The 27,983-nt window shown below is 36.7% G+C and overlaps 1 protein-coding gene across 5 annotated transcripts in view; it reads right to left on the minus strand.

The window, feature by feature from the left end:
• Positions 1–345: 345 nt before the first annotated feature.
• The window catches only part of PKD (serine/threonine-protein kinase D3), a 79,030-nt gene continuing 51,392 nt past the window's right edge, over positions 346–27,983 (minus strand). For 3 of the 5 annotated variants that reach the window (XR_013882403.1, XR_013882402.1, XR_013882404.1), the window contains 7 exons: positions 27,624–27,664; positions 23,777–23,861; positions 23,252–23,362; positions 9,642–9,723; positions 9,099–9,127; positions 8,004–8,391; positions 6,207–6,307 (listed from right to left, as the gene is read on the minus strand). Coding sequence is in view for 2 of the 5 variants with exons in the window: in XM_080171852.1 (XP_080027978.1) it covers positions 2,789–2,834; positions 3,262–3,362; positions 3,908–3,964; positions 4,976–5,103; positions 5,547–5,614; positions 6,207–6,307 (501 nt within the window). In the remaining 3 variants the exon portion in view is untranslated. Of the gene's footprint in view, positions 2,835–3,261; positions 3,363–3,907; positions 3,965–4,975; positions 5,104–5,546; positions 5,615–6,206; positions 6,308–8,003; positions 8,392–9,066; positions 9,128–9,641; positions 9,724–23,251; positions 23,363–23,776; positions 23,862–27,623; positions 27,665–27,983 lie in introns of those variants that run through there. The other 2 variants (XM_080171852.1, XM_080171853.1) reach the window with 2 other exon arrangements.

Raw genomic sequence — 27,983 nt, forward strand, 5'->3', positions numbered from 1 at the left:
GTAAATAGTTCCGACGCTAATGGCTGATATTCAAAGACTCAATAGAAAGTCGACACAGGGTCCACTGGATGGGGACATACGGTTATTCAACCCCTTCCCCCTCTATTGTTTTACTTTAATACTGAGGTCAAAAATTCTGCTGGGCGTATACTTGCGGTACCCTTTCCTTTGGGCTAATGAGTACTCAATATAACCTAACCTAACCTAAACTAAAATAATAAACAGACAAATAAAACTCCCTCTCTCTTATTCTTAATCTATTCTTAGAAATAATGGGGTTTTCAGTGTTTAATGGGGTATTTTGTGTAAAAGCACCAAAGTTTTTGATAATAAAAAAAATAATAATTTTTGTATCATAAAGATATATTTTACTCATAAATTACATAACATTATCAATCAATTAAATACAAAATTTACAATAACATTAATATAGAGGTCATATAGAGTATAGTTTACATATTAATACAAATAGTAAAAACTCTCCAAATTTGATGATTATAAATAAATAAAATAACTAGCGCTGCTAGAATCATTTGTAAAATTGTAATAAATATTTTTAAATAATTCTTATGAGATTTTAAATCCTATACTTGAGAAAAAGAACCTCCTAAAGAAGAAAGATTAAAGAAAATTTGGATCTACTGCAGTTAACGGTAAAATATTGCTGGTAACAAATATTGCCAAAAATCTATGAATTTTAAAGGCTGCTAGCTGCCAAACGGCTGAACGTACAGATCATACCCGCACACCATTTTAAGTGGTATAAGAAGGCCTACAAATAATCTGGAATAGCCAAGATCCAGCACAGGGAAACTTCACTGAAGAAGAACGCGTAAAATAGGCCTTTTTTCGCGCATTTCTCTGCACTGCGAGATAATTATGCATTATTTATTTATAGCTATTCCAGATTATTTGTAGGCCTTCTTATGCCGCTTAAAACAGTGTGCGGGCATGATCTGTACGTTCAGACGTTTGGCAGCTAGCAGCATTTAAAATTCATAGATTTTTTACAATATTCGTGACCAGCAATATTTTACCGTGAACTGCAGTAGATCCGAAAATTTTAATTCTATGTTGACATAAATAAAGGATAAGACAATGGACAATATATTTATAAATAATAATAATAGTAAACAAAATGATTCTTTCTGTATATTAAAATTAATAGTTTATAAGTATGGACACTTCTAATTAGCAACTTACCTATCAAAATTTAAGTAGACCCAAGTTTTTAAGAAAACAGAAAATGATAGCTTTGTTTAAGACTTTGGGTATCATTGTAATTTAAATTCCAATGTTCCCTTCCTCCCTGACATAAATGGAGCTACAGTATATGATCACAATAATATTTACAGAAAGTTTAAATTTAAACACACGCCTATCTTAAAATGAATTAAGACAAGGTTTGGTGAGACAAACCAGGAACTTTTTTTAAAAATTGTGTTGGAAATTTGGGATTAAATCTAACCTAAATAAATTTGCAAATATAACCCTTTTTAATTCTAAGCAAAGTGATAGATGCATGAAGTGCATTTAACAAGTTTTATTGCAAGCAATAGTCATCATTCTGTTTTGGTGAAAACAAGACACATTTATGTGGCATTTATTCAAAAAAGTCTTGATATTATTAAAACTACCTGTTAGAAAATTGAAATTCTTTCGAATATATGTCTTATAGATGTAGTTTAAACAAGTGAACTATAAAAATATGCAGTTCACTAAATTCAAGTTTAAATGCACTTTGTGCAACTACCCCTTTGATTTCACATTAAAAGTATCCTAAATTGTATACCCTTATAAAAGATTAATTGAATGCTATTTTGTGCGATCTTAGCAAAGCATTTGATAGGTACCCCTTAATAAGAGTTATTTTTAAAAGTAATGCTTCGATCCTGGAATGACTTTGTCTTGAATTTTTTCTATATAGGCGTTAATGAATTATAAAAGTAAAGTTTGAAAGATTTAATAAATTTATTTATTTTATATTTGAAGATGAAAGTTTTTAAGTAGATTTTCAAAATTTAGATATAAAGAGAAAATTTAAAATTTATATACAAATATAGTAAAATATTTACATCATTATATTTAGGTCAAATTTTTATAACAAATACATGAAGAGTAAGTTTTCAAAATGCAGATATTAAAAAAGTTATGTTAAAAGATTGAAAGGCAGAAATGTTATAAATTTATAGAAAAACTGGTTAATGTAAAGTTTAGGATCTGATTTAATTATCTTTATGTTGGTCCATCTTATATAGAAACTAAATCAGATGCTAAATTTACTAGATAACACAGGCAAAGACAGAATCACAACATTGTATAAGGGTAAACAGTCAAATAAATTAGGCTTTTTCACTTTTATTTTGTAATAGTTTTTGCTTTAATGTAAATTCTTTTTTATGCATTTTTATTATTTACAAATTACTAGACCTTTTTTGTGTCTTTCAAAGGTTTTTAATCTAAAAATATGTATTTATGTTAACTTTTTATTTCAAAACACTTTTTTTTTGGAATGATGAAAGTTACTTGTAAAATTTATATTATTAAAAATGCAAACATTTCTGATAAAAAGTTGGGATGTAAAAATTATTATCTATTTATTTTGCAAAGAGTACATTCTTAATTTTATTTACATTAGTTGGCAAAGAGCATATATCACTGTGTTTATTTTCTTGAGGAATTTCATAAGGGGTTACAAAGAGCTTATCCATTATTAGATAGATAGTTGCAAAGAGCATAAATATGTATAGAAATTTAACATGAAAAGAGCTTCATAAATTGGTGATGTTTAGGTTGATGCAGCTGTTTCTGAAACATCAGTTGTTGTTGTACGGCTAAAATAAAATATTAGATTAATTAATAAATTAAAACAATAGTTATATACAGATAACTATCTACCCCCTTTTTTAATGTCCTTTTTTGTCTGCTAACAAATTATTTTCGGCTACTTGACTGTGTTAATATTCCCGATACCATTAGTTGATTTTAAAAGACCCAATTGAGAGTCGGCACAAGGTCATTGTGTTAGGGAATACAGTTATTTAACCCTTTCTCCCTCTAGTGTTTGCTCCCATATTAAAATGAAAATTATATGATTGGGGGCAACAAAACTGATAATTTAATAATTTTTATTTTATTATTCGTAGAAAATTGATTTTTTATTGAGAACCAGTTCTAATGTGGAAAACAGTAAAGGGAAAATCCTTTCTATTTTTGTAGACCTTAGAATGTAATTATTTTCATATATGAATTTCCTCTTACCTCCTGTAAGATTCCCATCTTGAGTCATCAGATTCGTGGGTCAGCCATCTTGTTTTCACCTTCTTCTCTAGTTCTCTCAGGTCACACCAGGTGTCGTAGTCCTGAGTAATATCAAATATAGTAAGCCATTTTGTTTTTACCAATTTATTAGGAATAGTTCATGTAAAAAACACCACATTTTAACACCAACCTTATGCCAATTTTCTCTCACCTCCCTAATTTCAGGGGATAGACCTATATCAAAGGGGTGAAGACGGTTAAACCGCTAGGCGGGTGTGCCCATCCTCTCTAATCTTACCAAGGGCTAGATACACATCCCTTTTGCATGCATCCATCATCATCCTTTTATTACCTCTTCCTATCAATGAAAATCATGAATGTATAGTTAGGGAGGGAGCGGATATTTTGTTGTTTATTACACTAGTCCCCAAAGTTTTATAATGACGTTATCTTATTCATTGGCTCAACAATTTTGGAGTATCTTACTGAATTTTGATTGGTTGGTTCAATAGGTTGTATGACCATACGTTTCAACCACTAATTTTAATACAGAAGGGAAAATTTTAAGTATCATCAATTTATTAGCCATTGTCTTATCTCTTTAGATTCCTGATGTATAGAAATAGAAAATCCAAATTAATAATACCTGAAGCCATGGGTGAAGAAGGGATTTGTCAACTGAATATCTCTTTCGCATCTTAACCTAAAAAATAATGATTTTAAAAATAAATAAATAAATTATTCAGTTTTTTGCGTATAGAATATGCAACAAATTAGGCAAAAGTAACAAAAATGTCAACATCTATAAGTAGCGAAGCATATAGAAATCATAGATAAATAAAGTGAGCAATACAGCAGATGTTCAGTGGTAATAATAAAAGAAAAAGAGATAACATGTAATTATTAAACAGTTTAAAATCATGAAAACTTTCATTAAACAAATTTCTTTTGTAATACATATTATTTACTGGATCCTCTTTGGAAAAAAATTAAGCAGTCTATTTTGAATAGCACCCGAGAAATTCACGGACGAACAGAATAATAGAATATCTACGGCCCTAAAAGTTATGAAAAATCGGACATATTTGAATCTATTTATATTTTCTACATCTGTAAATGTTAATAGAAAACCCATTAGTTAGATTAAAATTTTCATAAATAAAACAAAAATACAAACAAATTACTCTTTTAGGTTCTGCTGAGATTAAATTAACCCTTTACCGTTGGGGAGGTATCTTTTCAAAATTTAATATTCAGGAGGGGTGCATAAATATCTCGGAAATCATAAGAGATACTAAAGAAACTAAAAAAAGCTTGATCAGAATAAAAAATCAGGAAGATCGACATTAATTTTACGTCTCTGTACCTCTTTACAAAGACGACCAAAAAACAAACTGGAGTCATAGCACGGAAAAGGAAATAATTAGGCTAGGATGGACAAGCTGAAGCACATGCCAAGAACAGGACTTCATGAAGGAACAGTGTAGCTGTATTATAATTGTCAAATAGAGAGACGCGACTGATCTTGAAGCAACTTATAGTGCCTAATAAAAATGACGTCATACATTACAAATTACCAATGATAGGCCAGTATACATTTTACCATTGGTCAATTATAATATTTACTGGCCTATCATTGGGCATGTGTATTTTATGACGTCATTTTTTATTAGGCACTATAGGCTTCTTCTTGATCTGATATGTAGACTGTTACCTGTAGCAAGTTGTTAATAAGATCAACAGCATGAGTAGAAATCTCTTTCCATGGATGGGGCGGATACATAAAGTACGCGTTTTGAATCTGCTCGTGAATATCCTCGTCCTCGTTGAATGGGAAAGTTCCTAAACAGATAAAATGGTTGTGCTTTCACTCAGAGTGTCTTGAAACCTCTCCACATATATTTAAAAATAAATTGAAAATAAGGGGGACTGTAAGTGGGGGGGGGGGGGTGGCAGGGTAGTTTTTTCCCCTTTGCTGGATCCCTTCGGGGACTATAAGTTCGGTGCCCTAACTCAGCTGAGCAAACAAGTACCCATTATAACCTAACCTAACTCGAACCAACCAAATAAATAAACAAACGAAAACTTAACCTAATTTAATGCTTTTAGTTTTATATGAGAACTAATATCACAGAAACCAATAAAACTGTAGTCATTATGTTTTTTTCTTCAATTATTGTCATTCTTAATATTTTACAGCTAAAAAAACATAATTTAATAATATATTTAATTAAGATTTATCTTCCATGGTCCCATACTTGTAAATATAATAAATATTTGTATACCTGATAATGAAACATAAATGATGACTCCAGTAGACCACATATCCAGGGATCTGTTGTACCCCTTGTTTCTAGATAGATAGATAGATAGATAGATAGATAAATAGATAAATAGATAGATAGATAGATAGATAGATAGATAGATAGATAGATAGATAGATAGATAGATAGATAGATAGATAGATAGATAGATAGATAGATAGATAGATAGATAGATAGATAGATAGATAGATAGATAGATAGATAGATAGATAGATAGATAGATAGATAGATAGATAGATAGATAGATAGATAGATAGATAGATAGATAGATAGATAGATAGATAGATAGATAGATAGATAGATAGATAGATAGATAGATAGATAGATAGATAGATAGATAGATAGATAGATAGATAGATAGATAGATAGATAGATAGATAGATAGATAGATAGATAGATAGATAGATAGATAGATATACAGGTAGATAGATAGATAAGCCCCTTAACAACCAACCCTGTGATTGCATGATGTCATCACATTGCTTGACTATGAGTTGCACATGACATATCAGCAATAGAAACCATTTTGAATGTTTTTAGCCATGAAGGATACTAGGCCAAGATTTAAACATATCACCTTCCCGACAATGAGTGGACGCGATATCTAGATAGATACTATACCTGAGTACTTCTGGAGCGAGGTATGCTGGGGTGCCCACAACAGACTTACGGAACCCCTTCTCCCCAATAATACGAGCAAATCCAAAATCGCACAATTTCACCTAAACATAAACATCCACATTATAGTAAAAGTTTAAATTTTCTGTTAACATTTATGATACTAAATAGAGGAATGTATTATTTTTGCGTTTTTGTGCTAATTTATCAAACATTTCCGATGAAATCAAAGGATGAACGTTAAATAATATAAGATTTAACCAGTGGCGTGCGGTAGACGAGTAAAAATTGAATTTGGGAAGGCCTGTCAGTGTCTACCCCTTTTTTCACCCCTCGATAGTTTTACTGTGCATGCCACTGGATATAACATTTTATTTTAATAGATAAAAGTTAGTTTGTTTTGATCTGTCTATTATTTTAAAATATCTTCCCATTTAAAAATTAATCTACTCCCCAATCTTCCCTGTCAAAATAGATAGCAAACAACGAAAGACAAAGACTAAATTGTGTCAAATATGATCCAAGTGACGTCATAAAAATGAGGGAGATGAGAGGAGAAGTGGGAAAGAAAACCCCTAAAAAAGAGATGGATAATCCCTCATTTTTATGACGTTACATGGATCATTTTGACACAATTTGGTCTTTGTCAACAACGAAAATCTCTTTTTGCAATTATATGAAAAAGTTACTCCTAAATAATTTTTTAAAGCTCATCCAATAAATAAGATGAAAAAAAATGTTTGAATATAATATTTAGTAATCATGCTATTTCCCGCCAAGCTCTCCATGCAACATGCAACACTATCATGCAACTAATATCCAACAACAGGGATTCAACACTTGAAGAAAAAATATTTTGCCTCAAAATATTCCATCAGTAATTATTACCTGGTGTTTTTGCATATGCTTAAGCAATATTTTGACAAGTAAGGGTCTAATATGCTTTTTCCATTATGTTATATATTAGAAAAAAAATTTTGAGGAAAGATAATTTTCTTCGTGTACTATATCACTGTTGGCCATACATACTTATATATAAAATATCATTATATAACATACTAATATAATCTTTATATAATATTGATGAAAAGGTTTTATCGAATTTTGAATTAGAAAATATATCTAATGCTTTGATTTTATCAAAGTGTTGTAAATTATAAATTAATAATATTCATTTAAATTTAAAATAAGCACAACAATAAATAAAACAACATGGAAATTTTTAGTAAAAACAAAATCACAAAAATTAACATACACACATAAGATAACGAAACAAAACTGCACAAAATAATTGAATCAAATTTTTTAAAATCTTAAAATAAAAATAATAAAAGTATACCAATCAAAATTTTAAATTTAATTAGACACAATTATCTAATCTATATAATATAGATATTAGGCGTTATCCTGTTACAAAATTTTTTATCAATTTGAAAATTTGAGTACCCCCCCCCCCCCCCCGACAGTCTGGATAGTCTGCGGGAGGAGGAAAAGATTTGGACACAGGAAAAAGGCAAGCTTCAATTTAATTCAATAACGTGTCCGTGCTGTGGAGAAGCCTCGCTTCGCTCGGCTTCCCCACACAGCACGGACACGTTATTGAATTAAATTGAAGCTTGCCTTTTTCCTGTGTCCACAACTTGATGTCGGGGTACTCAAATTTTCGAAATCGCTAAAAATAATACTAAGAGGAATCTACCAGATATTAAATATAAAATAGAATTCTTAATAATCCTAATTTAAGCTATTTTAAAGTTAAATTTTGAATAAATTAGATAACAAAACTTGATCTAAAATGACCTGTTTAGGTGGCTACTTTGCAGAACAGATTGTTGGTTTATTTTTTCTTTGCTAAGCAGGGTTGGTGAGGTTGGTTCTGGGGTGAATGGATACATCAAGAACAAAGATACAAAATGCAGGTATTTTTTTAGATTTGTCAAAGGCGTTTGATAGAGAAAAACTTTAATTCATGGTCAGAAAATCTGCCAACAAATAAAGGACCTATTTTTCACTGTTTTGGTCAAATAACAAGTTTAACAATAGTGTTTTTTATTAGTTTTTTTGTTTTTTAATGATTAATTGGAGATGATTATGATTTGGTAAATGGATTGTAGTAGCTTGCATGTCAGTTTTTTCTTCGGCTCAACTTAGCCATAAGGTCTGTGTTTTCTCTGTCCCATGTCGCCACCTAATGTCAGGACCAAACACTTGATTGACAATGCAGAGCACTCCTCTTTACGAGGTGGAATCAAGCATTATAGCTTGGTCAGTTTAGACAACTAAAATCTATCTAAAGGGTTGGTGGGTAGGAAGAAAGACATTGCAAACAAAAATGAAATAAATAAGGGGGTGAAAAGGTATAATAAAATTTATGGTTTTTCTAACTCTGCATGCATTAAAATTTAAATAACCTTTTTAAAAAATTTGTAAAAAAATTTCTTTATCAAAAATATGTTCTTAAAAATTAAATAAATATCTCATTGGTATTTCATGTTATTAGCGAAATTATTGAATTGTGCTTAACATTTCATATTTAAATATATCAATTTAAATCATATTATTTTCATTAAATTAAATTTAAAAATTATAGTGATGGGATAGGGTATTAAAGAACCTAGTATGCAGAAAATAAATTTTTATAAATTAGGTTAAAAAAAGAATGAAAAAGCTTATCTAGCAGAAACTTTTTATTAATGACACATTTTTAGAGGTAGGTTTTTGTCAATAAAAATATCACTAATAAAAATAGTAACAAATAACTAATTTTCTTTTTTATTCAAAAATATTTTTGATTAAATCATTTTCTACGATTTATTGAAGAAAGGTAGAATTTAATGGTTTATGAAAAATAATAATGTTATACCATGTAATATGTTTATCAAGTGAGGGTCCTGCCTTGCAACTGGTCAACCATTGTACTCCGACCTGACCATGTCAATAATTTAATCATGTTATTCATCTTTTTTTAATTTGGTGCTGTTCAATTGATGATATATTTTCAATTTTTACTTATAAATTGACTCAGAAATTTTTTTTAATAGGAAAAAATGTCTTTCTTATAATCAAAAATTAAAAATGTAGCTTTTAATATTATTAGTATCTCTGAATCTTAGAAAAATGTTTCTCGTATTCATTCGAATCCGGTGGATAGGAACCGGTTCTCATCCATACGAAAAAACTATGTCTAGCATCCTATTATATCCAGCTTTCTACGAATATAAAAATGTACTATTATATATCTATTATTTTCGCATACTCGTATAATGATATGGTATTTCCACATCTTTTACCTCATCCCCTCCCCTCCTTAAGGAGAAAAGTACTGACTTTTAAATGAGGACATTAGTATTCATAACAAAACAATGTATGTTTTCAGAACCTTTTTGTATCTTGGAGAATCGAATCGAATTCATAAAATAATTAAATGATTAATATTTTCCTCTTCTTCGAGTTTGGCCAAGTCCTGCTGGCAAATCTTATCATTAATCCAGGGGTCCATCAGAGCTTGGTCTACTGTATACCTGTACCATCATAACAAACCTTTTCAAACTTTCAACAGCAATAACAACATTTATATGTAGCGAAGCACAAAAATTGTAAATAAACCAAAGGACAAAGCAGACACTCGCTTTATATATAAAAAATACCTAAAAGGTAAAAATTATTACTCCTACTTCTGTAAAAATATGGAGAAAGCCTAAAATGTTACGTGTGACGTCATAAAAATCCATCTGTTTTTTTTTGGAGTTTCCTTTCCAACTTCTCCTCTCATCCTTCTTTTTTAAGTGTATTTCTTGACATTTTAGGCTTTCTCAAAATATGTTTTGGTCTTTTTTAGCATGACCGACAGACCGACGGAACAAGTAATTTATATACCAGATACTCCTCAGTATTGGTAATCTTCACAAAAAATTCAGTCGTCAATATAAAAAAAACACCGAGAAAATCAAGTTTTCCTTACACGGTTCATTTAAATATTCAGACAGACAGGCGAACGGACATTTTTAATTTTTGAGTAGCCTATCTAAGTTTTTAGAATTAAAACCTTATCCATGTACAAAGTTAAATATTTTTGTATCCATTATTAAGATTTATGAACTAAATATCTATAAATTAAAAGTTTATCTGAAAGTTTGAAAAACCCATTAGTAATCATCTTTTTATCCTATTTCTTGTGAAACATATATCCATAAATTATATATAAACGAAAGTCCCAATCCAGCCCCAATTTATAGAATATATGGTTTTAAATCCTTACACTTTGAATTCACATATTTTAATTAAAATACATATCCTTATAATAAAGTACCAGAATGTGTTTATGTCTGTGTGTCTGTCTGTCTGTACGGAAGGATCTCGCTAACCGCTGAACCGAGCGATTTCTCCTTAACAGAGTAGCGTCTCATAGGTCCCGGGAAGGTTTATAACTATTTTGTGGGAGGGTACCACCAAGAGAAATCACAACAATTTTTAAAAAAAATATTTGAGAGACGTTAACGCAACCTAAAGAAGTATCATAGAAACTTGAACAAAAAAAATATTTAAATTGCCACTAGAGGCCTCTAGGGGGCATACCCTCTAGTATTAGTTATACTCTACAAGTTATAAAATCAAACTTTTTTAGAGGCTAAAAAATATAATTCCACTAACAATATAATAATGTAGAAAATACTTACAAATATGTTTTTAACAATTAAAGTATCCTAATTTTACTCCATTGTTTTACATTTTCTTTGTTCTACATTAAATTAAAGAACAAGTGAACTTGTAACGTTTACTTTAGAAGGGTGCTTTTTGAGTACCCTATCCACCCGCACTCCTGAAAATGAAAGTAGGTGGTAGAGATGGGGGTTGGTAAGTCCATAATCAAGCTACTCCCCCCCCCCCCCCCCTAGATATACCACACTTTTCTGGGATCTTGCCAGATCAAGTATCAACTGTGGGGAATACCAAAGGATGACTCCATGCAAAATTTGAGCCGGATCCGGCCAAAACCGGCCGGGATTTTTGTAAAAAACCGTTTTTTTCCGGTTTTTAGGGGGTATCTGTAAATCAAGCCCCCTCCTGGGTATGCCCCAATGTTGATTTTTGCTTTTGCTAAGAGTTGAAAAAATGGTTAAAATCCGGTCTTTTGACCGGTTTCCGGCCATTTCCGGCCCCCCAAAAAAATTTTAAAAATCAAAATTTCATCTAAAATTTAAAAAAAAATGCTTTAAATTACATTTTTCATTAATAATTTTTCAAAAACCAAAAACCTTAGGTAATGAAGATAATTTTAGCAACTTAAAATGTGAAAAAAAGTTGAAAATTGACAAACTTGTGTCAATTTGAAAAATGTTAAATCCTAAAAATTTGACGGATTTATACATACTTTAGAATTTAGGTTGACTATGGTCTTTAAGACACGCCATATCCAACAAAATTGCAATAAGAGGGTCTAAATGTTTTTCTAAACCAAAATTCTACATACCCTGGTGGTTCCAGGGATATATCATTAAGGCTGTACGGCTGGCCAGAAAGCTTTTAACAGGTGGCCGACTAAAAGCCGGATTTGATAGTTATCAACCATAAAAAGTAGCGATTTTCGTTTTTTTGGCCAAAACTCATGCAGGGAGTTGTTTTTTGGGATTGACACACAAAAGCAAGTTTGTACAACTTTTTGGGGCGAACTTTTCTTTACTTACGCATTATCTGCCACGGGTGAACTGTTTGGCCGATACGCGGTGCCAAAGGCATGATTTTTGACGATTTTTCAAAAAATCTTGGTTTTTTGCCCCTTTAGGGGATGACGGAGCCGATTTAGCGACTTAGGACACTTCTTCATTAATGTTCAACTTTTTGAGGCGGACATTTCTTTACTTATGTATCATTCACCTCTGGCGGACTGTTTGGCCATTATTTGTCGTCGAAATCGCGATTTTCGGCGATTTTGCTGTTCATGAGGTTTTAATGACCATTTTTGAGGAGAAGGAGTCATCCAATCAATATTACTCTGAAATACTTTTCATATGCAAATTAAATTGTCCAACTGTTTTTGTTCCAGTTGAAATTTTAAAAACAGGAAAACAATTACTAATTACACCAACCCCATGAAATGTATTTACCCTCCACAAGAAACAAGTTTGGGTGAAATAATTTCTAAAGCCGCAGGCTCCAAATTATCTTATTATTGATTATAACACTATAATTATGAATTATATTATCTTACCATATTTATACATAATAATTATGATTATCTTATTATTATTATTCAGTTATAGTATTATAAGTATTAATTATCATATATAACCTATTACAAATCAATCAATAAATTATATTACATAACCTATTTTAAATATATCAATAATAACTCATATTAACTATCATTATCTTTTTATTACTTATTATTTATGATTTTATCATTATTAATCATATAAAATATCCTATTACTAATTGATCAATATTTATTCATATTGTTAAAATTTTCTTTTATAATGTAGGAACTATCACCATTTCTAAATTACTTTATTTGACTATCAATTGAACTACCTAACCTAATACCTAAAACAGGTGAACCGTTTTGCCGCCAAAATAGCGATTTCGGCGATTTTGCCGTTCACAAGGTTTTAACGACAATTTTTGAGGGGAAGGAGTCATCCAATCAATAATACTCTGAATTACTTTTCATTTGCAAATTAAATTGGCTACATTTTATGTGAAGTAAATTTTTAGTGCGTCCAACTGTTTTTGTTCCAGTTGAAATTTAAAAATTATTACTTTTTAACCCTTACAGCTCGGGCCCCAATTCCCACCTTAATAGATCGGGGGGGGGGCTCCAAGAGCCCCCCCCTCTATCTCGGCTCCTGTTACAGATAAAGACGTAAAATTTTTTTCTGGTGGTTCATGTGTATTTTTAGAGAAAATTACTTTTTCTAGTCATAGCAGCCAGGCCGCTCCTTAGCCGCTTTTTAGCGGCCAGCCGCTAAATTTTAAAACAGCTGTAGAGCGGCCAATTTTGCAGCTAGGATGACCAAATTTTAGGACGAACTTTTATTTTTCATAACAAAAAAATTACTTTTTCTGATCATCGCCAAAAAACGGCAAATAACGGAAACCGCCATTTACGGCGGTTACGGCGGTAAAACGGCGGTTGGCGGCGCCGATTAATATTTTTATCTGTTTGATGTTGCTCAAGGATTTACCAAAAAAATTTATAGGACTCTAGCTGTAATAGAAGCCACGATATTCATGATATATGTCTGTAGTAAAAGCCGGACAAAAATCGGTCATAAAGTCGGTCAGGGAGCGGTCAAACGGTCATAACACATTTTTTCTCAGAAGGTCATTGATTCACCAAAAAAATTTTAGGTTTCTCCTTATACACAAAAGTCATAATGTAGAAATTAAGATTTTTTTAGATTTTTTTTCTAATTTTGGTGCTACCCAACCGACTTTGACCGGACACCACGACCGACACAGACCAGATATCCTAATAAAATCAACTCTTGCCGACGTATAATTACTAAACTTAAAAAGTCATGAAGTCACAGCACTCCATCTTACCTACAAAAAAAATGAGATTCAAAAAACTAGAGGGGGGGGCTCTTGGAGCCCCCCCCCCGATCTGTAAGGGTTAATTATAATTATTTTTTTCTTGTAATTTTAAAACTAATTAAACACTAATTGTTAGTACATCATAATTTTGATAATTAATTCCACATTTCAATCACTGATATTTACTTTGGTAATTTTTAATTTATCTTTTAATTATCTGATTAATCTCTAATGATTATTACTTTGTAAATCTGAATACTTATTATTCATCTCTAGCAATTATTTTTAAACTATAAAGTAAAAAAAATTACTATAAGATATGTATTAGGTTAGGTAGTTCAATTGATAATCAAATAAAGTAATTTAGAAATGGTGATAGTACCTACATTATAAAAAAAAATTATAACAATATGAATAAATATTGATCAATTAGTAATAGGATAGTTTATATGATTAATAATGATAAAATCATAAATAATAAGTAATAAAAAGATAATGATAGTTAATATGAGTTATTATTGATATATTTAAAATAGGTTATGTAATATAATTTATTGATTGATTTGTAATAGGTTATATATGATAATTAATACTTATAATACTATTGTGGTATCCGCCTAGGATAAATGGCAGACACCAGAGTTCAAATGACTACGGCAGTGTGAACAGACGTGGACACCTATACTATAGAGAAGCTACGCTTCTCTAGCAATCACTAAATAATAAACAGAGTCTATTCAGTTGTTCCTTTATTGAAGGTCTAAGGATTACTAACGTTATATACAACAAACAATAACTACACAGATAGGAATAAATAATCATAAATAAAAGCAATATAATACATATACAATAGTCAGTTTGGGCAATAATGATCCCCCATCCCTGGAAAGGGTGGGGGGAATTAACAATACAGCTTAACCATAATAAGGCTGTCAGACACAATCATTAATTTTAGGCATAGGGAGGGGGTCGGCAGACCCCTTCCCCAGGACTCAGGGGAGGGCCTTTGGCCCTTCTCCGAACCCCGGTCAGGGTTGCCATAGGCATGGCTCACGGTTGCCGAATACCACAACTCTCCCCTCGGAAGGCTGGGAGGGGGTCTCCCTGCCAGACTTCCGACAGTGGTTGAGGCCTTCGGCCCGCTCCTTAGGGCTAAGATATATACAAACGATAATGATTCAATGGAATCCTAGTGGTGATTTTCAGGGCTGATGGGCTCCCAACGTGGGATAGAAGGTAGAGGCTGGCTTTGGTTGGAAACGTAGCTCGGCGCCAGCAGGTGTCAGGTTGGCGTGGGGCACAGCCGCTGCGGGGCCGGTCAGTAACGGGGCATTCTGGTTGTTGTTGGCAGCGGCTGGGGCACTGGCTACCAAGTTGACCGTCTGAGCGACAGCCTGGCCTCCCGAGGGGCCGCGGGGCTTTCCAGAGGGTGGTCCAGGCCTGCCTGGGCGGTCATGCCCGCTATCGGCTGATTGCATGGACACCATTTCCTCGGCTGTTTCCCGGCCGATAGGAATGGCATCCCAGTCTACTGAAAAGTCCCGGGACTTGGCATGGGTGAGTCTGGCTCTGGCCAAGGCCTTACGGTACAAGGTTGGATGGTACAGGAACACTTGTGACATCGCATTCATGGCGGCCCGTACACCTCCTTGTGCGGCTGCCAGGGAAATGATGGTTAAATCCCCCAGCAGTTTGAGAATCAACAACAGCAAACACAGTATGGCTGCGCCATCTCCCCACTCGTGAATAGCTTGTCTGAACCCAGCCCAGACATCCAGGGCGGCTTCTCCTTCCTCCGCCAGTCGGTCGATATTGTAGGACACGATCCCATGGTCTCCGGTGGCTGAACAGCTACCTTGCTGAACGCATGAGCCATAAGACAGGCCGGTCAGCATGGCGGCTTTATACGCTGGGAACGCTAGCAGCTGCTGCCAGTCGTTCAGCTCAGCCTGCGAATACAAGCCTCCCGAACTAAAGTCATCCCAAGGTTCTGTCAGCAGCTGCTTGGGCGTATCCAGCGGGGGTGGCCTCTTCTTAGGTGCGGGGGTTAGCTCTATCCAGCCTTCCTCCGCGTGCACAGTTAGGGGGTAGGTGGAGGAACAGGGAATCTTGGTGGCGTGGCCGCTATACACCTTCGTCACGGCGTCTACGAATCCTGTGGGTTCCACTGGTACTTTGTCCCAACATTCATTGCTCTCACGGACAACATATTTGTTGCGTTGGCAGGTAAGCTGGAGCAGTACATCTCCCCTCAGCACAGAGAACGTGCTCCCCTGGACACGCACCGGGTGGGCCGGGTCTAGTTGCTGGAGCTTCCAGCAATTGGCCGCTACTTCTTCTGCCGCTGTGCTTCTCATTCGTGTCTCCAGGGTAAATCCAATGTAACCTGCATGTATCTGGGCCTGCAGGGGGACATCCACATCCCTGGCCGATACTCTGGGCAGCGCTGCCGCGGCCGGGTCAGCTGCCACGAACAAGGCTGGGTGGTTGGTGGCATGGGCCTCAAAGTCGCAGTTCACTATTGAGGTGGGGGTGGTCATGTTGATGAAGAACTGGGCTTGATGGTCAACCAGGAACGCATCCATCACTAGGCTAGGCTGGAGGCTGCGGATCAGCCTCAAGGGGCAATCTCTCCCCAGGTGGTCCCACATGTAGGTGGCCTCCCCAGTAATGCAAGACAGCTCAGAATGGGGACATTCTAGGGTCAGGTGGTCAGATTGGGACTCCAACCGTCCATCCTCCACTACATAGGTCTCTTCCTTGACCAGCAGCCGTCGTTCCTGGAGCACTAATTCATTGCGGTACAGCTGGCCCTCGAAATGGACGTCCTCCCCTTCACAACCCACCCCCTCGGGGCTGTTGACCAAGGCGCCCACCATATCGAGGGTGAAGAACAGGGGATGGTTCAGCTGGAACGTCAGTGGCTGGGTCTTGCCTGGCAGCGTGTAGACTCGGTTCCTGGCCAGGTCTCGGCACGTTTCTGGATCAATCTTGGTTGGCCTCATGAGGGTGGGGACCGAGGTCACCTTGAGGTGACCCCATACCCCACACCTAAATGTCCACTGGGACACGGTGAGCTGACAGCTATATCCTGTTGTTTCCCTAATCTTGACTTGCTGCAGGACATGTACCTCGTGGCCCAAGGGCACCTCCTGGTGTAGCGGTTCCGTGCTACACATCTTCTCCTTGTTGTAGGCTGTGACGTGGGTGGGGTTGGCGCAGTCCCACCCTACCAGGACGTAGCTAGTTGTAGGCCACACGGCTGCGAGCAGTAGTCCCCACAGAACCATCCACCAGTGTGAGAAGCTACCAGACAGCCAGCGACCTCGCACACGCGGCTGGGGATCTTCGGCTCGGGCCACGGCTGCTTCTTGGGGCTGGACACGGCTGGGTTGCTCCTGGCTAGATACAAATTTCCATTGAGCGTTATCTTTGGGTGCCCGGGGCATCCCGATACCCTCCCCAATGACAGACTGACAGGCGACTGGCGCCTGCCTGGGTGTCGGCTCCCCTAGCCCCAAGGGGTCCCTTCCCTTGTCCATGGCATGCCCAGTGGCATGGGGCTGAAGTGCGTGTGGCACAGGCTCGCCCTGGATTACGTCCCTCCCCTGCCCTAGGGACTCAGGTGCATGTGGCACAGGCAAGTCCTTATATCCCCAAATTTCAATCTCCCCAGCCTCTGGTGCGGGAGGCACAGGCAAGGCTGGAGGGTTACAATACTTTGGATACAATACATTTGTCAAATTTAACTTATCCTGGCTCGACTGGAAATGATGGGCAGCTGGGTTCCCTCGGCTGGCAGTGGGCGCTGGATGGTGTATGGCTGGGCTCTCCCTACGGGCTGGTGGCGCTGGCTGACTGGGGGTGACGGGTGTCACCCCTTCCTCTGGGGCTGCTGGCTCATTCCAGGATCCAGGTATCTCGGTGGCGGCGACGGTTGTCGCCCCAGGCACCAGGGTGGGGGCACTGGATAGCACCCCCCAGTCATCGCAGGTGGCGGCGCCGGATGGCGCCCCATACATCGACTCCGATGCGCTGGCTAGCGCCTCAGGACTTCTGGCTCGGCGATGTTGTTGGGCTGCACAAACTCCGGCCCCAGGTGGTTGAGGCTGAAGCCCAGGCCAACCCGGTTGGGTTCAGCTGCTCCTCCCAGTACGTTGATTCTAGCTGGGACGGTTCCAAACTGCGGCATTCCGTCGGCTCGGCCCGCTGCGTTGGGGGCGGCTGCTTGCTGGGGTGTTGCTGGGGGCGCGCTCCCTTCCATGTTGGCTACTCTGCTGGGCTTTCCTGGGGGAGCGCCCTTGTCCGCAGTGCGCCTCCGGCCGGCTACCTGGTCCCAGTCGGCTCTGCACTTGGCCGCCGTATGGCCGGCATAGTGGCAACAGTCGCACTTGGCAGGACGGTCACGGCGTGACTGGGTGCGTCTCTCTTCTAGGCTGACCTCCATAGGCGTCGGACAGTCTCGGGCTCGGTGGCCTTTCCCTTGGCAGCGGTAACAGCGGCCTGAAGTCTTGTCATCTGGGGCGACCTTCCCCATCTGGTGGAGACCCGGAGCCAAGGCGCCAATCTCCATTGGCTCCGACTCATCGTAGTGGGGCAACTGGACGCTGGCTGATCCCGTGAGCCCGTCGGTGGCGTCCACTAGGCACACACCCTCCTTCAGCTGCTTGGTGATCATTGTGATGGTAAACATGGCTCGCCTCGTGTACTCAGGTACCGAGGCGATCTCATGACTCATCATTTCACGTTTCACATTAGCGTTACGAATGCCACGATTTAATTCGTCTATCAACAATTCAAGGTCCTCATGGCTATAGGCCTCCCTATACAAGGCACACTTTGTGGATATGTATGCTTGTATAGGTTCTGTCGAGTGTTGCCTGTAATCCCTGAAGGCTTGCTTCAAAGTCTGGGATTCAAAGGCTGGACGAAATAACATTTCACACTCGGCCTTGACTTGTTCGTATGTCAAGGCTTGGCCTGCCTCGCCAAACAGATGAGAGGCCATCTCCGCCGCTTGCCCCACCAGTGACAGTAAAAGGGCGTTGCGGCGGTTTAGTGTGTCATGGGGAGGCACACGGTAAGCCGCCCATGACATCTCGAGTCTCCGGATGTGGGAACTCCAGGATTGCTTGGGCGGTCCTCTATACTCCGGCAGGTTACTCAGCATCAGCTTGCGGTACTCGGCTGGAGCCGGTTGGGGATCATCCTGGAGCCATCCTTGGGCTTGGTCGCCTCCTGGCGCTTGCGGCTGCTCCATCGGGTCAACGGTTCAGCGGCGGGACACGAAGTTTTAAGTCAATAATATAAATGGTTTACACTTGAGGCTTTCTAGCCTAGCAGCCAACACTGTTTATCACTAGGTTGGTAGTTTAACTACAAAGATGTAACTTAGATGTACCCAAAGTACTTGTCACTAGTTTTTTTTCTGAGTTGTAGAGTAGGCTGGTAGGGGTAGATAGCTGTTGAGGGTCTGAACTGCTGTCAGGAACTGATTGGGTTTTCCTTTATCACACTATAGATAGGAGGGAGAAGCTTGCAAGTCTTATTTTCTAAAAATATCTCTGTTGGATGCTATGGAGTAGCTCCGCTCCTGTGTGTGTGTGTGTGTGCGTGAAATATCCTTTCCTTGCAACGCGCTTACGCACCGTCAGATCCGCGCACACAGGTAAAACGCGCACTTATCCCTCAACCCGCTCTCTCATTGGTCCGCTTTGTCTTATTCGTCCGTTGAATTTTGTTATGCGTCCCGAACTCTGCTGCGCGACCCGTAAATGGCGCTCTGTTCTCCCGGTCGCTATCTCCACACCGTGGGCGGACTTAGTCAAGTGTGGGTAGGAGGGGGGAAGCGCGTGAGGGGACGGGGTAAAACCGTCCGTTCCCCCTATGGAGAGGGGTGTGCTGTGGGTTTGAGGTAACTGTGTGGTGAGGTAATTGTGCCCTTTTCCTTAATCCTGGGCTTGTTGTTATGTCACCTCGATTGTATTTTCTTCAATGGATGGTGGGCCCCTCCCTTTCCGCTGGAATAAGGGGTGTATTTGTTGTGCTGGAGGCTTGGGGGGTTAGATTGTTTATCAATGCATTGTTATATTACATCTAGGTTCTATTTTTGGCCTTATCACAATACACCACAGATTTTGCTTACCAAGCCTGTTCTATTTTTAGTTTTATCACAATACACAACAAATTGTTTACCAATCCTTGCTCATAAATCTATTGTTCAGCCTTCACACTAGGGTGGTAATCCCTACAATGTGATATAATATCTGCTTTTCTAGATGGGTGGCTGCGCTGTAGCCTCTCAGGATACTTGGAGTTGACGTAGTTTCCTCTGCTTGGTGCACTACACTCGTATGTTCGCTCGCAGCTCGCAGCTATTTGGCTTGTTTCAGCCTGTCGGCGGCAGGGAATGTCCCGTCCTGCAGCGCCGTGTATCCGAATCCAGCTGGTGGCGGCAGGGAATGTCCCGTCCTGCAGCGCCGCTGGTTCGAATCCTTGGCTTGTTTCAGCCTGTCGGCGGCAGGGAATGTCCCGTCCTGCAGCGCCATGTATCCGAATCCGGCTGGTGGCGGCAGGGAATGTCCCGTCCTGCAGCGCCGCTGGTTCGAATCCTGCTATCTCTTGCAGTAAATGTTGGCCTATTTTCAGCCGTTTACACTTAGTTGGCCTGTTTCAGCCCGTCCGCAGGCCTGTTTCAGCCCTTGAGCGCTCAATTCTCCGTTAGATGTCGGCGCTTCTCGCGGTTCTCCGTCAAGTTTCGCTGCTCTCCGCAGTCTCTTGTCCGATCTCGCTACTCTCCGCAGCTCGGGTTCCGCCACACTTAGTGGTCTTTCGCTAGATTTCGCTTCCACAACTGCCGGATGCAGAGTTAGACCTTGCTATCCAGGGTGGGTAATTCAGGTTGCTTGTGTCAGTTTTGCCAGTTTCACTGCTGGGAGTACCTTAGCCTCAGCTGCGCGTCTGCTCTACACTTGTGGTTTGCCGTAATCTCACAGCTGACACCAAAAGTTGTGGTATCCGCCTAGGATAAATGGCAGACACCAGAGTTCAAATGACTACGGCAGTGTGAACAGACGTGGACACCTATACTATAGAGAAGCTACGCTTCTCTAGCAATCACTAAATAATAAACAGAGTCTATTCAGTTGTTCCTTTATTGAAGGTCTAAGGATTACTAACGTTATATACAACAAACAATAACTACACAGATAGGAATAAATAATCATAAATAAAAGCAATATAATACATATACAATAGTCAGTTTGGGCAATAATGATCCCCCATCCCTGGAAAGGGTGGGGGGAATTAACAATACAGCTTAACCATAATAAGGCTGTCAGAATCAATCATTAATTTTAGGCATAGGGAGGGGGTCGGCAGACCCCTTCCCCAGGACTCGGGGGAGGGCCTTTGGCCCTTCTCCGAACCCCGGTCAGGGTTGCCATAGGCATGGCTCACGGTTGCCGAATACCACACTATAACTGAATAATTATAATAAGATAATCATAATTATTATGTTATAATCAATAATAAGATAATTTGGAGCCTTCACACAAACTTGTTTCTTGTGGAGGGTAAATACATTTCATGGGGTTGGTGTAATTAGTAATTGTTTTCCTTTTTTTTTTAAATTTCAACTGGAACAAAAACGGTTGGACACACAAAAAAATTTACTTCACATGAAATGTAGCCAATTTAATTTGCATATGAAAAGTATTTCAGAGTTATATTGATTGGATGACTCCTTTCCCTCAAAAATGGTCGTTAAAATCTCGTGAACGGCAAAATCGCCAAAAATCGCGATTTCGACGACGGATAACGGCCAAACAGTCCGCCAGAGGTGAATGATACATAAGTAAAGAAATGTCCGCCTCAAAAAGTTGAACATTAATGAAGAAGTGTCCTAAGTCGCTAAATCGGCTCCGTCATCCCCTAAAGGAGCAAAAAAACAAGATTTTTTGAAAAATCGTCAAAAATCATGCCTTTGGCGGCGCGTATCGGCCAAACAGTTCACCCGTGGCAGATAATGCGTAAGTAAAGAAAAGTTTGCCCCAAAAAGTTGTACAAACTTGCTTTTGTGTGTCAATCCCAAAAAACAACTCCCTGCATGAGTTTTGGCCAAAAAAACGAAAATTGCTACTTTTTACGGTTGATAACTTTCAAATCCGGCTTTTAGTCGGCCACCTGTTAAAAGCTTTCTGGCCAGCCGTACGGCCTTAATGATATATCCCTGGAACCGCCAGGGTATGTAGAATTTTGGTTCAGAAAAACATTTAGACCCTCTCATTGCAATTTTGTTGGATATTGCGTGTCTTAAAGACCATAGTCAACCTAAATTCTAAAGTATGTATAAATCCGTCAAATTTTTAGGATTTACCAACATTTTTCAAATTGACACAAGTTTGTCAATTTTCAACCTTTTTTCACATTTTAAGTTGCTAAATTTATCTTCATTACCTAAGGTTTTTGGTTTTTGAAAAATTATTAATGAAAAATGTAATTTAAAGCATATTTTTTTAAATTTTAGATGAAATTTTGATTTTTAAAATTTTTTTTTTGGGCTGGAAATGGCCGGAAACCGGTCAAAAGACCGGATTTTAACCATTTTTTTAACTCTAGGGGTCATATCCAGTGTTGAGGAATTCAGATCAGACCTTAAAGCAAAATTCATCATTGGGGTGTACCCAGGAGGGGGCTTGATTTACAGATACCCCCTAAAAACCGGAAAAAAACGTTTTTTTACAAAAATCCCGGCCGGTTTTTGCCGGATCCGGCTCAAATTTTGCATGGAGTCATCCTTTGGTATTCCCCACAGTTGATACTTGATCTGGCAAGATCCCAGAAAAGTGTGGTATATCTACCCCCCCCCCCCCCACCTTGAGATGCTCTTTTTGATTTGCAAGCAAATAATCCAGATTCCAAATATCACTTAAACTCTTTTTTGTCTTATCCGCGGATAACACGCAACAATATATATACCTCTATTCCTGACTAAAGTTAAATTATATTAAATCTGTTGACATAAAATTTTGTTCAATATTAATTAAGACTGAAAAGAAATTTTGTATATAATAAAATATTTTTTCACAAAAGAAATTCTTTTCATCTTAAATTTATCATATTTTATTTAAAAGAATTTTGATTATTTATTTAAACCATTACAATTTCTCTTAATATTTTATGTTTTTTTTCAATAACTAAACAAACATAATATATCATTTTAAATATAAAAATGCCTAAATAAGGCCTTAATACCCAGTGCGGCCAAATTTGCAGTCACTCATAACCGATAGCAGCTTTGAAGAAGCTTTAGACGTAGCCTAATTTCTAAATTAGCCCTAGAGGCAGTCAAACATTAATATATCTTGTTTATGATTTTTAAAAATTAGGTTAGTACAGTATCAAGAAAGACAATAGTTTTTATTTACGGAAGCGCGTCAATAACTAAGAAAAGGTGTCCTTTGTCCAAATATGCCGCGCACTATTTTTCATTATCTAATTTTATAGGTTAGTTTCCTGGCATCATGCTTGACAACGAGAAGATTTTGAATACAGGTGACGGCCATCTTGGATATGCTTTTCCACGGATTTTCCGGATACATAAACTCCGCATTTCTAATTTGATCCTGGCAGAATTTGTTGGGTGTCAGGCTTAGGTCTGTATTTTCTTGTGTTTTTTTTTTATCTATTTTAAATAGTTTAGGCAAAAAATGCATTGACTTTTATACAATATCTTAAAGTCTATTTTTACAAAAGTTGTTTTTTTAAACAATACATGGCAATAAAATTGAATAGAAACAAAAAGTATTTCAAATATATTTTTATCAGTTAATCAACCATGTTCATTTCAGTTAAGAGATTTGATTTTATTTACTGTTCTTTTGTCCTACTATATGTTGGCGAATTATAATTTAGACATATGATTTCTTTGTAAATAATACTCTAACTATTGAACATCTGATTTTTTACTATTTTTGCTATTTGTGGATGTTGTCATCCTTGTTTTATGTGATGAACTGCAGCCTAAGCCTCCTGCTTACTTCTATATCAACATCCTCATTGAATGGGAACTGACCGGACAAAGCTACATAAACAATAACACCAGTGCTCCACATATCCAGGGCTCTGTCAGGTAACATTCAGTTTTTTTTTATTTGATTTAGAATTTGAAATGAAACAAAATTTTCAAAAGTAGAAACACTTGAAATCTTTATTAGAGGAAGTTATGGAAAATGGATAGTAGATTACACTGGTACCCAAAGTTTTATAAGCACGTTAGAATGTTTATCAAATCTTCAATTATTAGTGATATTCTTTAGTGACCATGCTTTTCCACCAATAATTTTGATCTTCAGAAGGAGTAATTAAGTTTATTGTAGTTGGGGGATGTACATCAATTTATCGCCCATTTTCTTATCCCTTTAGATCCCTGTTTACTTATAAACACAAATAATATAAATACAGATGACAAACTATTGATTAAAAAATGTTGGAGAGTGTTGTTTTGTTTTTCAATGACCTATCCCATGATCCCTTTTAATGTTTAGTAAACTATCTGAAGCTCTTTAAATAACTCATATGTAATCTTATAATTTGTCTCATAAGTTGTCAAACTTTCCTTAAACATGGTGCGAAGGAGATTCTTTCCCGGATTTTGATAACAAAAACAAAATAATTAATAAAAAATATTATTTTTTTTATCGTATATCTTATTTTAGTCATATATACAGGGTGGGGCAAATAAGACCGGACAAACTTTAAACGGCCATAGCGCCAAAACTACTTGACCAATCAGGACGTTTGACCACACTATAAAAAGCTTAGCTAATGACCTTTTAGCACAAAAAAAAATTTGGACGAAGTTAGACGTGTACACCGAGCTGGCCGCGCACATGTTCAACAAGGCAGATTCCAAATGCGCCGGTGGTTAAAGCGCAAAATCACATAACGTAGGGTCCGATAGGGAAGGAGTTGGAATCTTGACCCCAAATTTTGTGGGTGTCTTAGGCTCATTGAGACACACATTTTGCCGTGTTTAAATTTATTTTAGCTCAATCCTAGCCGAAATGAGATCGATTTTTCAAGATTTTGAGCCTTAAGAAATCACAAACAGTAGAGCCCGACAGGGAAGGAGTTGGAAATTTGACACAAAATTTTTATGTGTCTTAAGCTCATCGAGACACGCATTTTAAGTACTTAAAGCCCACTGTAGCTAAATCCTAGCCCAAATGAGAGCAAAAACATGGATTTTGTCAATTTGGCGGTTACTCATGTTCCTAAGGAAATGTGGCCTCCCAGCAGCCCGATCTTAATTCAATGGACTTTTGGGCCTAAGGCTACTTTGAAGCATGCACCAATAGACGTGCCCATACCACAAAGACCTCCCTCATTGCCACTATCAAGGAGAACTACGCCAGCTTGGACAGGTACATTTTGACCTGGACCTGCCGGCGGTTGAGGAGGCCGGTAGAGGCGGTGATTGAGGCTGGCGGCGATTTTGTTGAATTATCTACTAGTCATATACCTATTTTGCTTGCCAGTTTTTAAAATTCAATAAAATCTTTAGAATTGACGATTTTATGTTTATTTGTTTAGAAGTTAGAATTTGTCCGGTCTTATTTGCCCCATATGTAACGCGTCTATGTTAATATTATTTTTATCTTTTAGTATTTAAAAAAAAATACTTTATATCTATATGTATAGTTTGTATCATTAATGGGCTATTTATTACACTACTTCCCAGAGTTTTATAATTAAGTTTTCTTAATCGTTGGTCTAATAACTTTGGGGACTTTTATTGAATTTTGTTTGGCTTGTTCATTAGGTTGAGTGTCAAAACGTTTAAACCACTAATTTTAATCTACAGATTGGGTAATTTTATGTACCGTCATTGGGGATGTACATACATTATTCGGCCATTGTCTTATCCCTTAAGGTCCCTACTGTATCTTATTAGATAGTAATATATATAAATAATTTCAATCTAAGTTCTCATTCATGTCAAGTCACCCGTCAAGTTAATCAAATTTAGAAACTCAAACTTCTTTATGAGATAATATAATAAGTAAAAAGTAAACTTATTAAAGAAGGTGTATCAACTTTTTTTTTATAGCTAGCCGGTTCTTTTAGTAAGTAGTAGATGTAAAATTTTTCATAGAATTCAGATATGCAATCGGTTTTTTTGTAGACCTCTTATTTTTTAAGTAATTTAAGTTTTTTAAAAAAATAATTAAGTCGGTTTTAAGGTACTAAAACGCAACAAAATAAAAGAAGAAAATGGCCAGTAAGAACAAAAATAGTAAGATCTTTAATTTGACACCTTACTTTTAAAATTCTGTTGAGTAATTATTGAAAAAATCTATTTTTTTAACCTCGGTTTAATAAAAACTTTAGACCTAAATATTTTCTCAAACAGACATAAAAAACATGGGTTCATATATACCTTTAGAATCAGAAAAATATTACGAATCCATTGTAAGCAAAATTGAAAAAAAGTAAAAAAATTTAAAAATTTAAAAATGGCCAATTGTAATTTTTGTTCTGGCAACACTATCGTCTTCCCTTTTTTACCCCCTCTTTACCCCCTCTATACCCCCTTCCCATTTTTATACTCAATTAAAGAGTTAAGACGTTGCCTGTACAATATAATATGATATTTTCATATAATTCCTTTTATTGTAGTTTATATACTATATTGTAAACTTTTTTTTTCAATTTTGCTTACAATGGATTCGTAATATTTTTCTGATTCTAATGGTATATATGAACCCATATTTTTTTACTTGTGAAATGATAAAATTGAGTTCAAAGTTTTTATTCTCGTGGGTTTAAAAAAATCGATTTTTTCAATAATTACCTGACAGAATTGAAAAAGTAAGGTGTCAAATTAAAGATATTACTATTTTTGTTCATAATGGCCATTTTCTTTCTTTTTTTTGTTGCATTTTAGTACCTTACAATCGATTTAATTTTTTTTTAAAAAACTTAAATTACTCAAAAAATAAGAGGTCTACAAAAAAACCGATTGCATATCTGAATTCTATGAAAAATTTTACATCTACTACTTACTAAAAGGACCGGCTAGCTATAAAAAAAAAAGTTGATACAACTTCTTTAAAAGTTTTGACAACATTTTTTTTTTTTAGTAAAAGTAGAAAAAAAATATTTATTATTATTTAAAACATTTTCTCGTATTCATTCGAATCCGGTGGATAGGAACCGGTTCTCATCCACACGAAAAAACTATGTCTAGCATCGTATTATATCCAGTTTTCTACGAATATAGAAATGTACAATCATAAGATTAAAACCAGTTTTTTTAGCCGGTGCCTCCGGCACCACGGGGCTAAAAAAACTAGTTTTAATCTTATAATTGTATATTCTATATCCGCGGAAAGCCGTTTATAATACGATACGAGAAATAACTATTCTAATTATTATAGTATAATAGTACTATAAAAAAAACTAATTGAAAAAAATCTTTTGTCTGATTTTTTCGGTTTCATAAATTAACAAGGATGACACACCCATAAGTAGCAAAGCACAAAAAAATCCTGGATGAACAAACTGACAAAGTATGTTATGCAGTAATTGTTGAATTGTCATAACAAAGAAATAGAAAGATAGAGATATTCGATAAATATTATGAAATTTTTAGATAAAAAGGTAATTGTCTCGTTTGAGACATGACCAACATCGACTGACGGACCAATATCCGGGATGCTTCAGGGAATCTTCACCAAAAAATTCAGCTTACTGTATTAAATAACAATCGAGAAAATCAAACTTCGGACGGACGGACAGACAAAGTTAATGATAGAAAAGGTACGATCCTTAAAAAATCATATAGGAAAATTTTATTATCAATAAAAAATGAATATTTTATTCCTGTTAAATCCTCTCTTCTTGAGAACATTTGAGTAAAGAACCTGGCAACGAAATCATCAATTATGTAGTCAACCATCAAGTGGCGTGCACCGGATGTTTCTTCAAGAGGGCAAGGAAGGATTATCATATTTTAATTTCAAGAGGGAAACCCCCATGTACACCCCACTTGGCACTCCAATGCAACTATATTGTATGGAAAAATACAACAGGGTGTCTCAAGAAAGAAAAAAAAATTACACAAAAAAATATAAAAACAGCCCAATTTTGAAATAACTATTTACGACCGTTAGTAAACATTTACAGCTTTTGGAAAGAAGGGGAGTGAAAATAGTTTTTTTTATAAAAATGATAAAATTAGAC

This window comes from Acartia tonsa, chromosome 9, assembly GCF_053477335.1.
Source record: "Acartia tonsa isolate MP-2025a chromosome 9, ASM5347733v1, whole genome shotgun sequence".
Lineage (NCBI taxonomy): Eukaryota > Metazoa > Arthropoda > Copepoda > Calanoida > Acartiidae > Acartia > Acartia tonsa.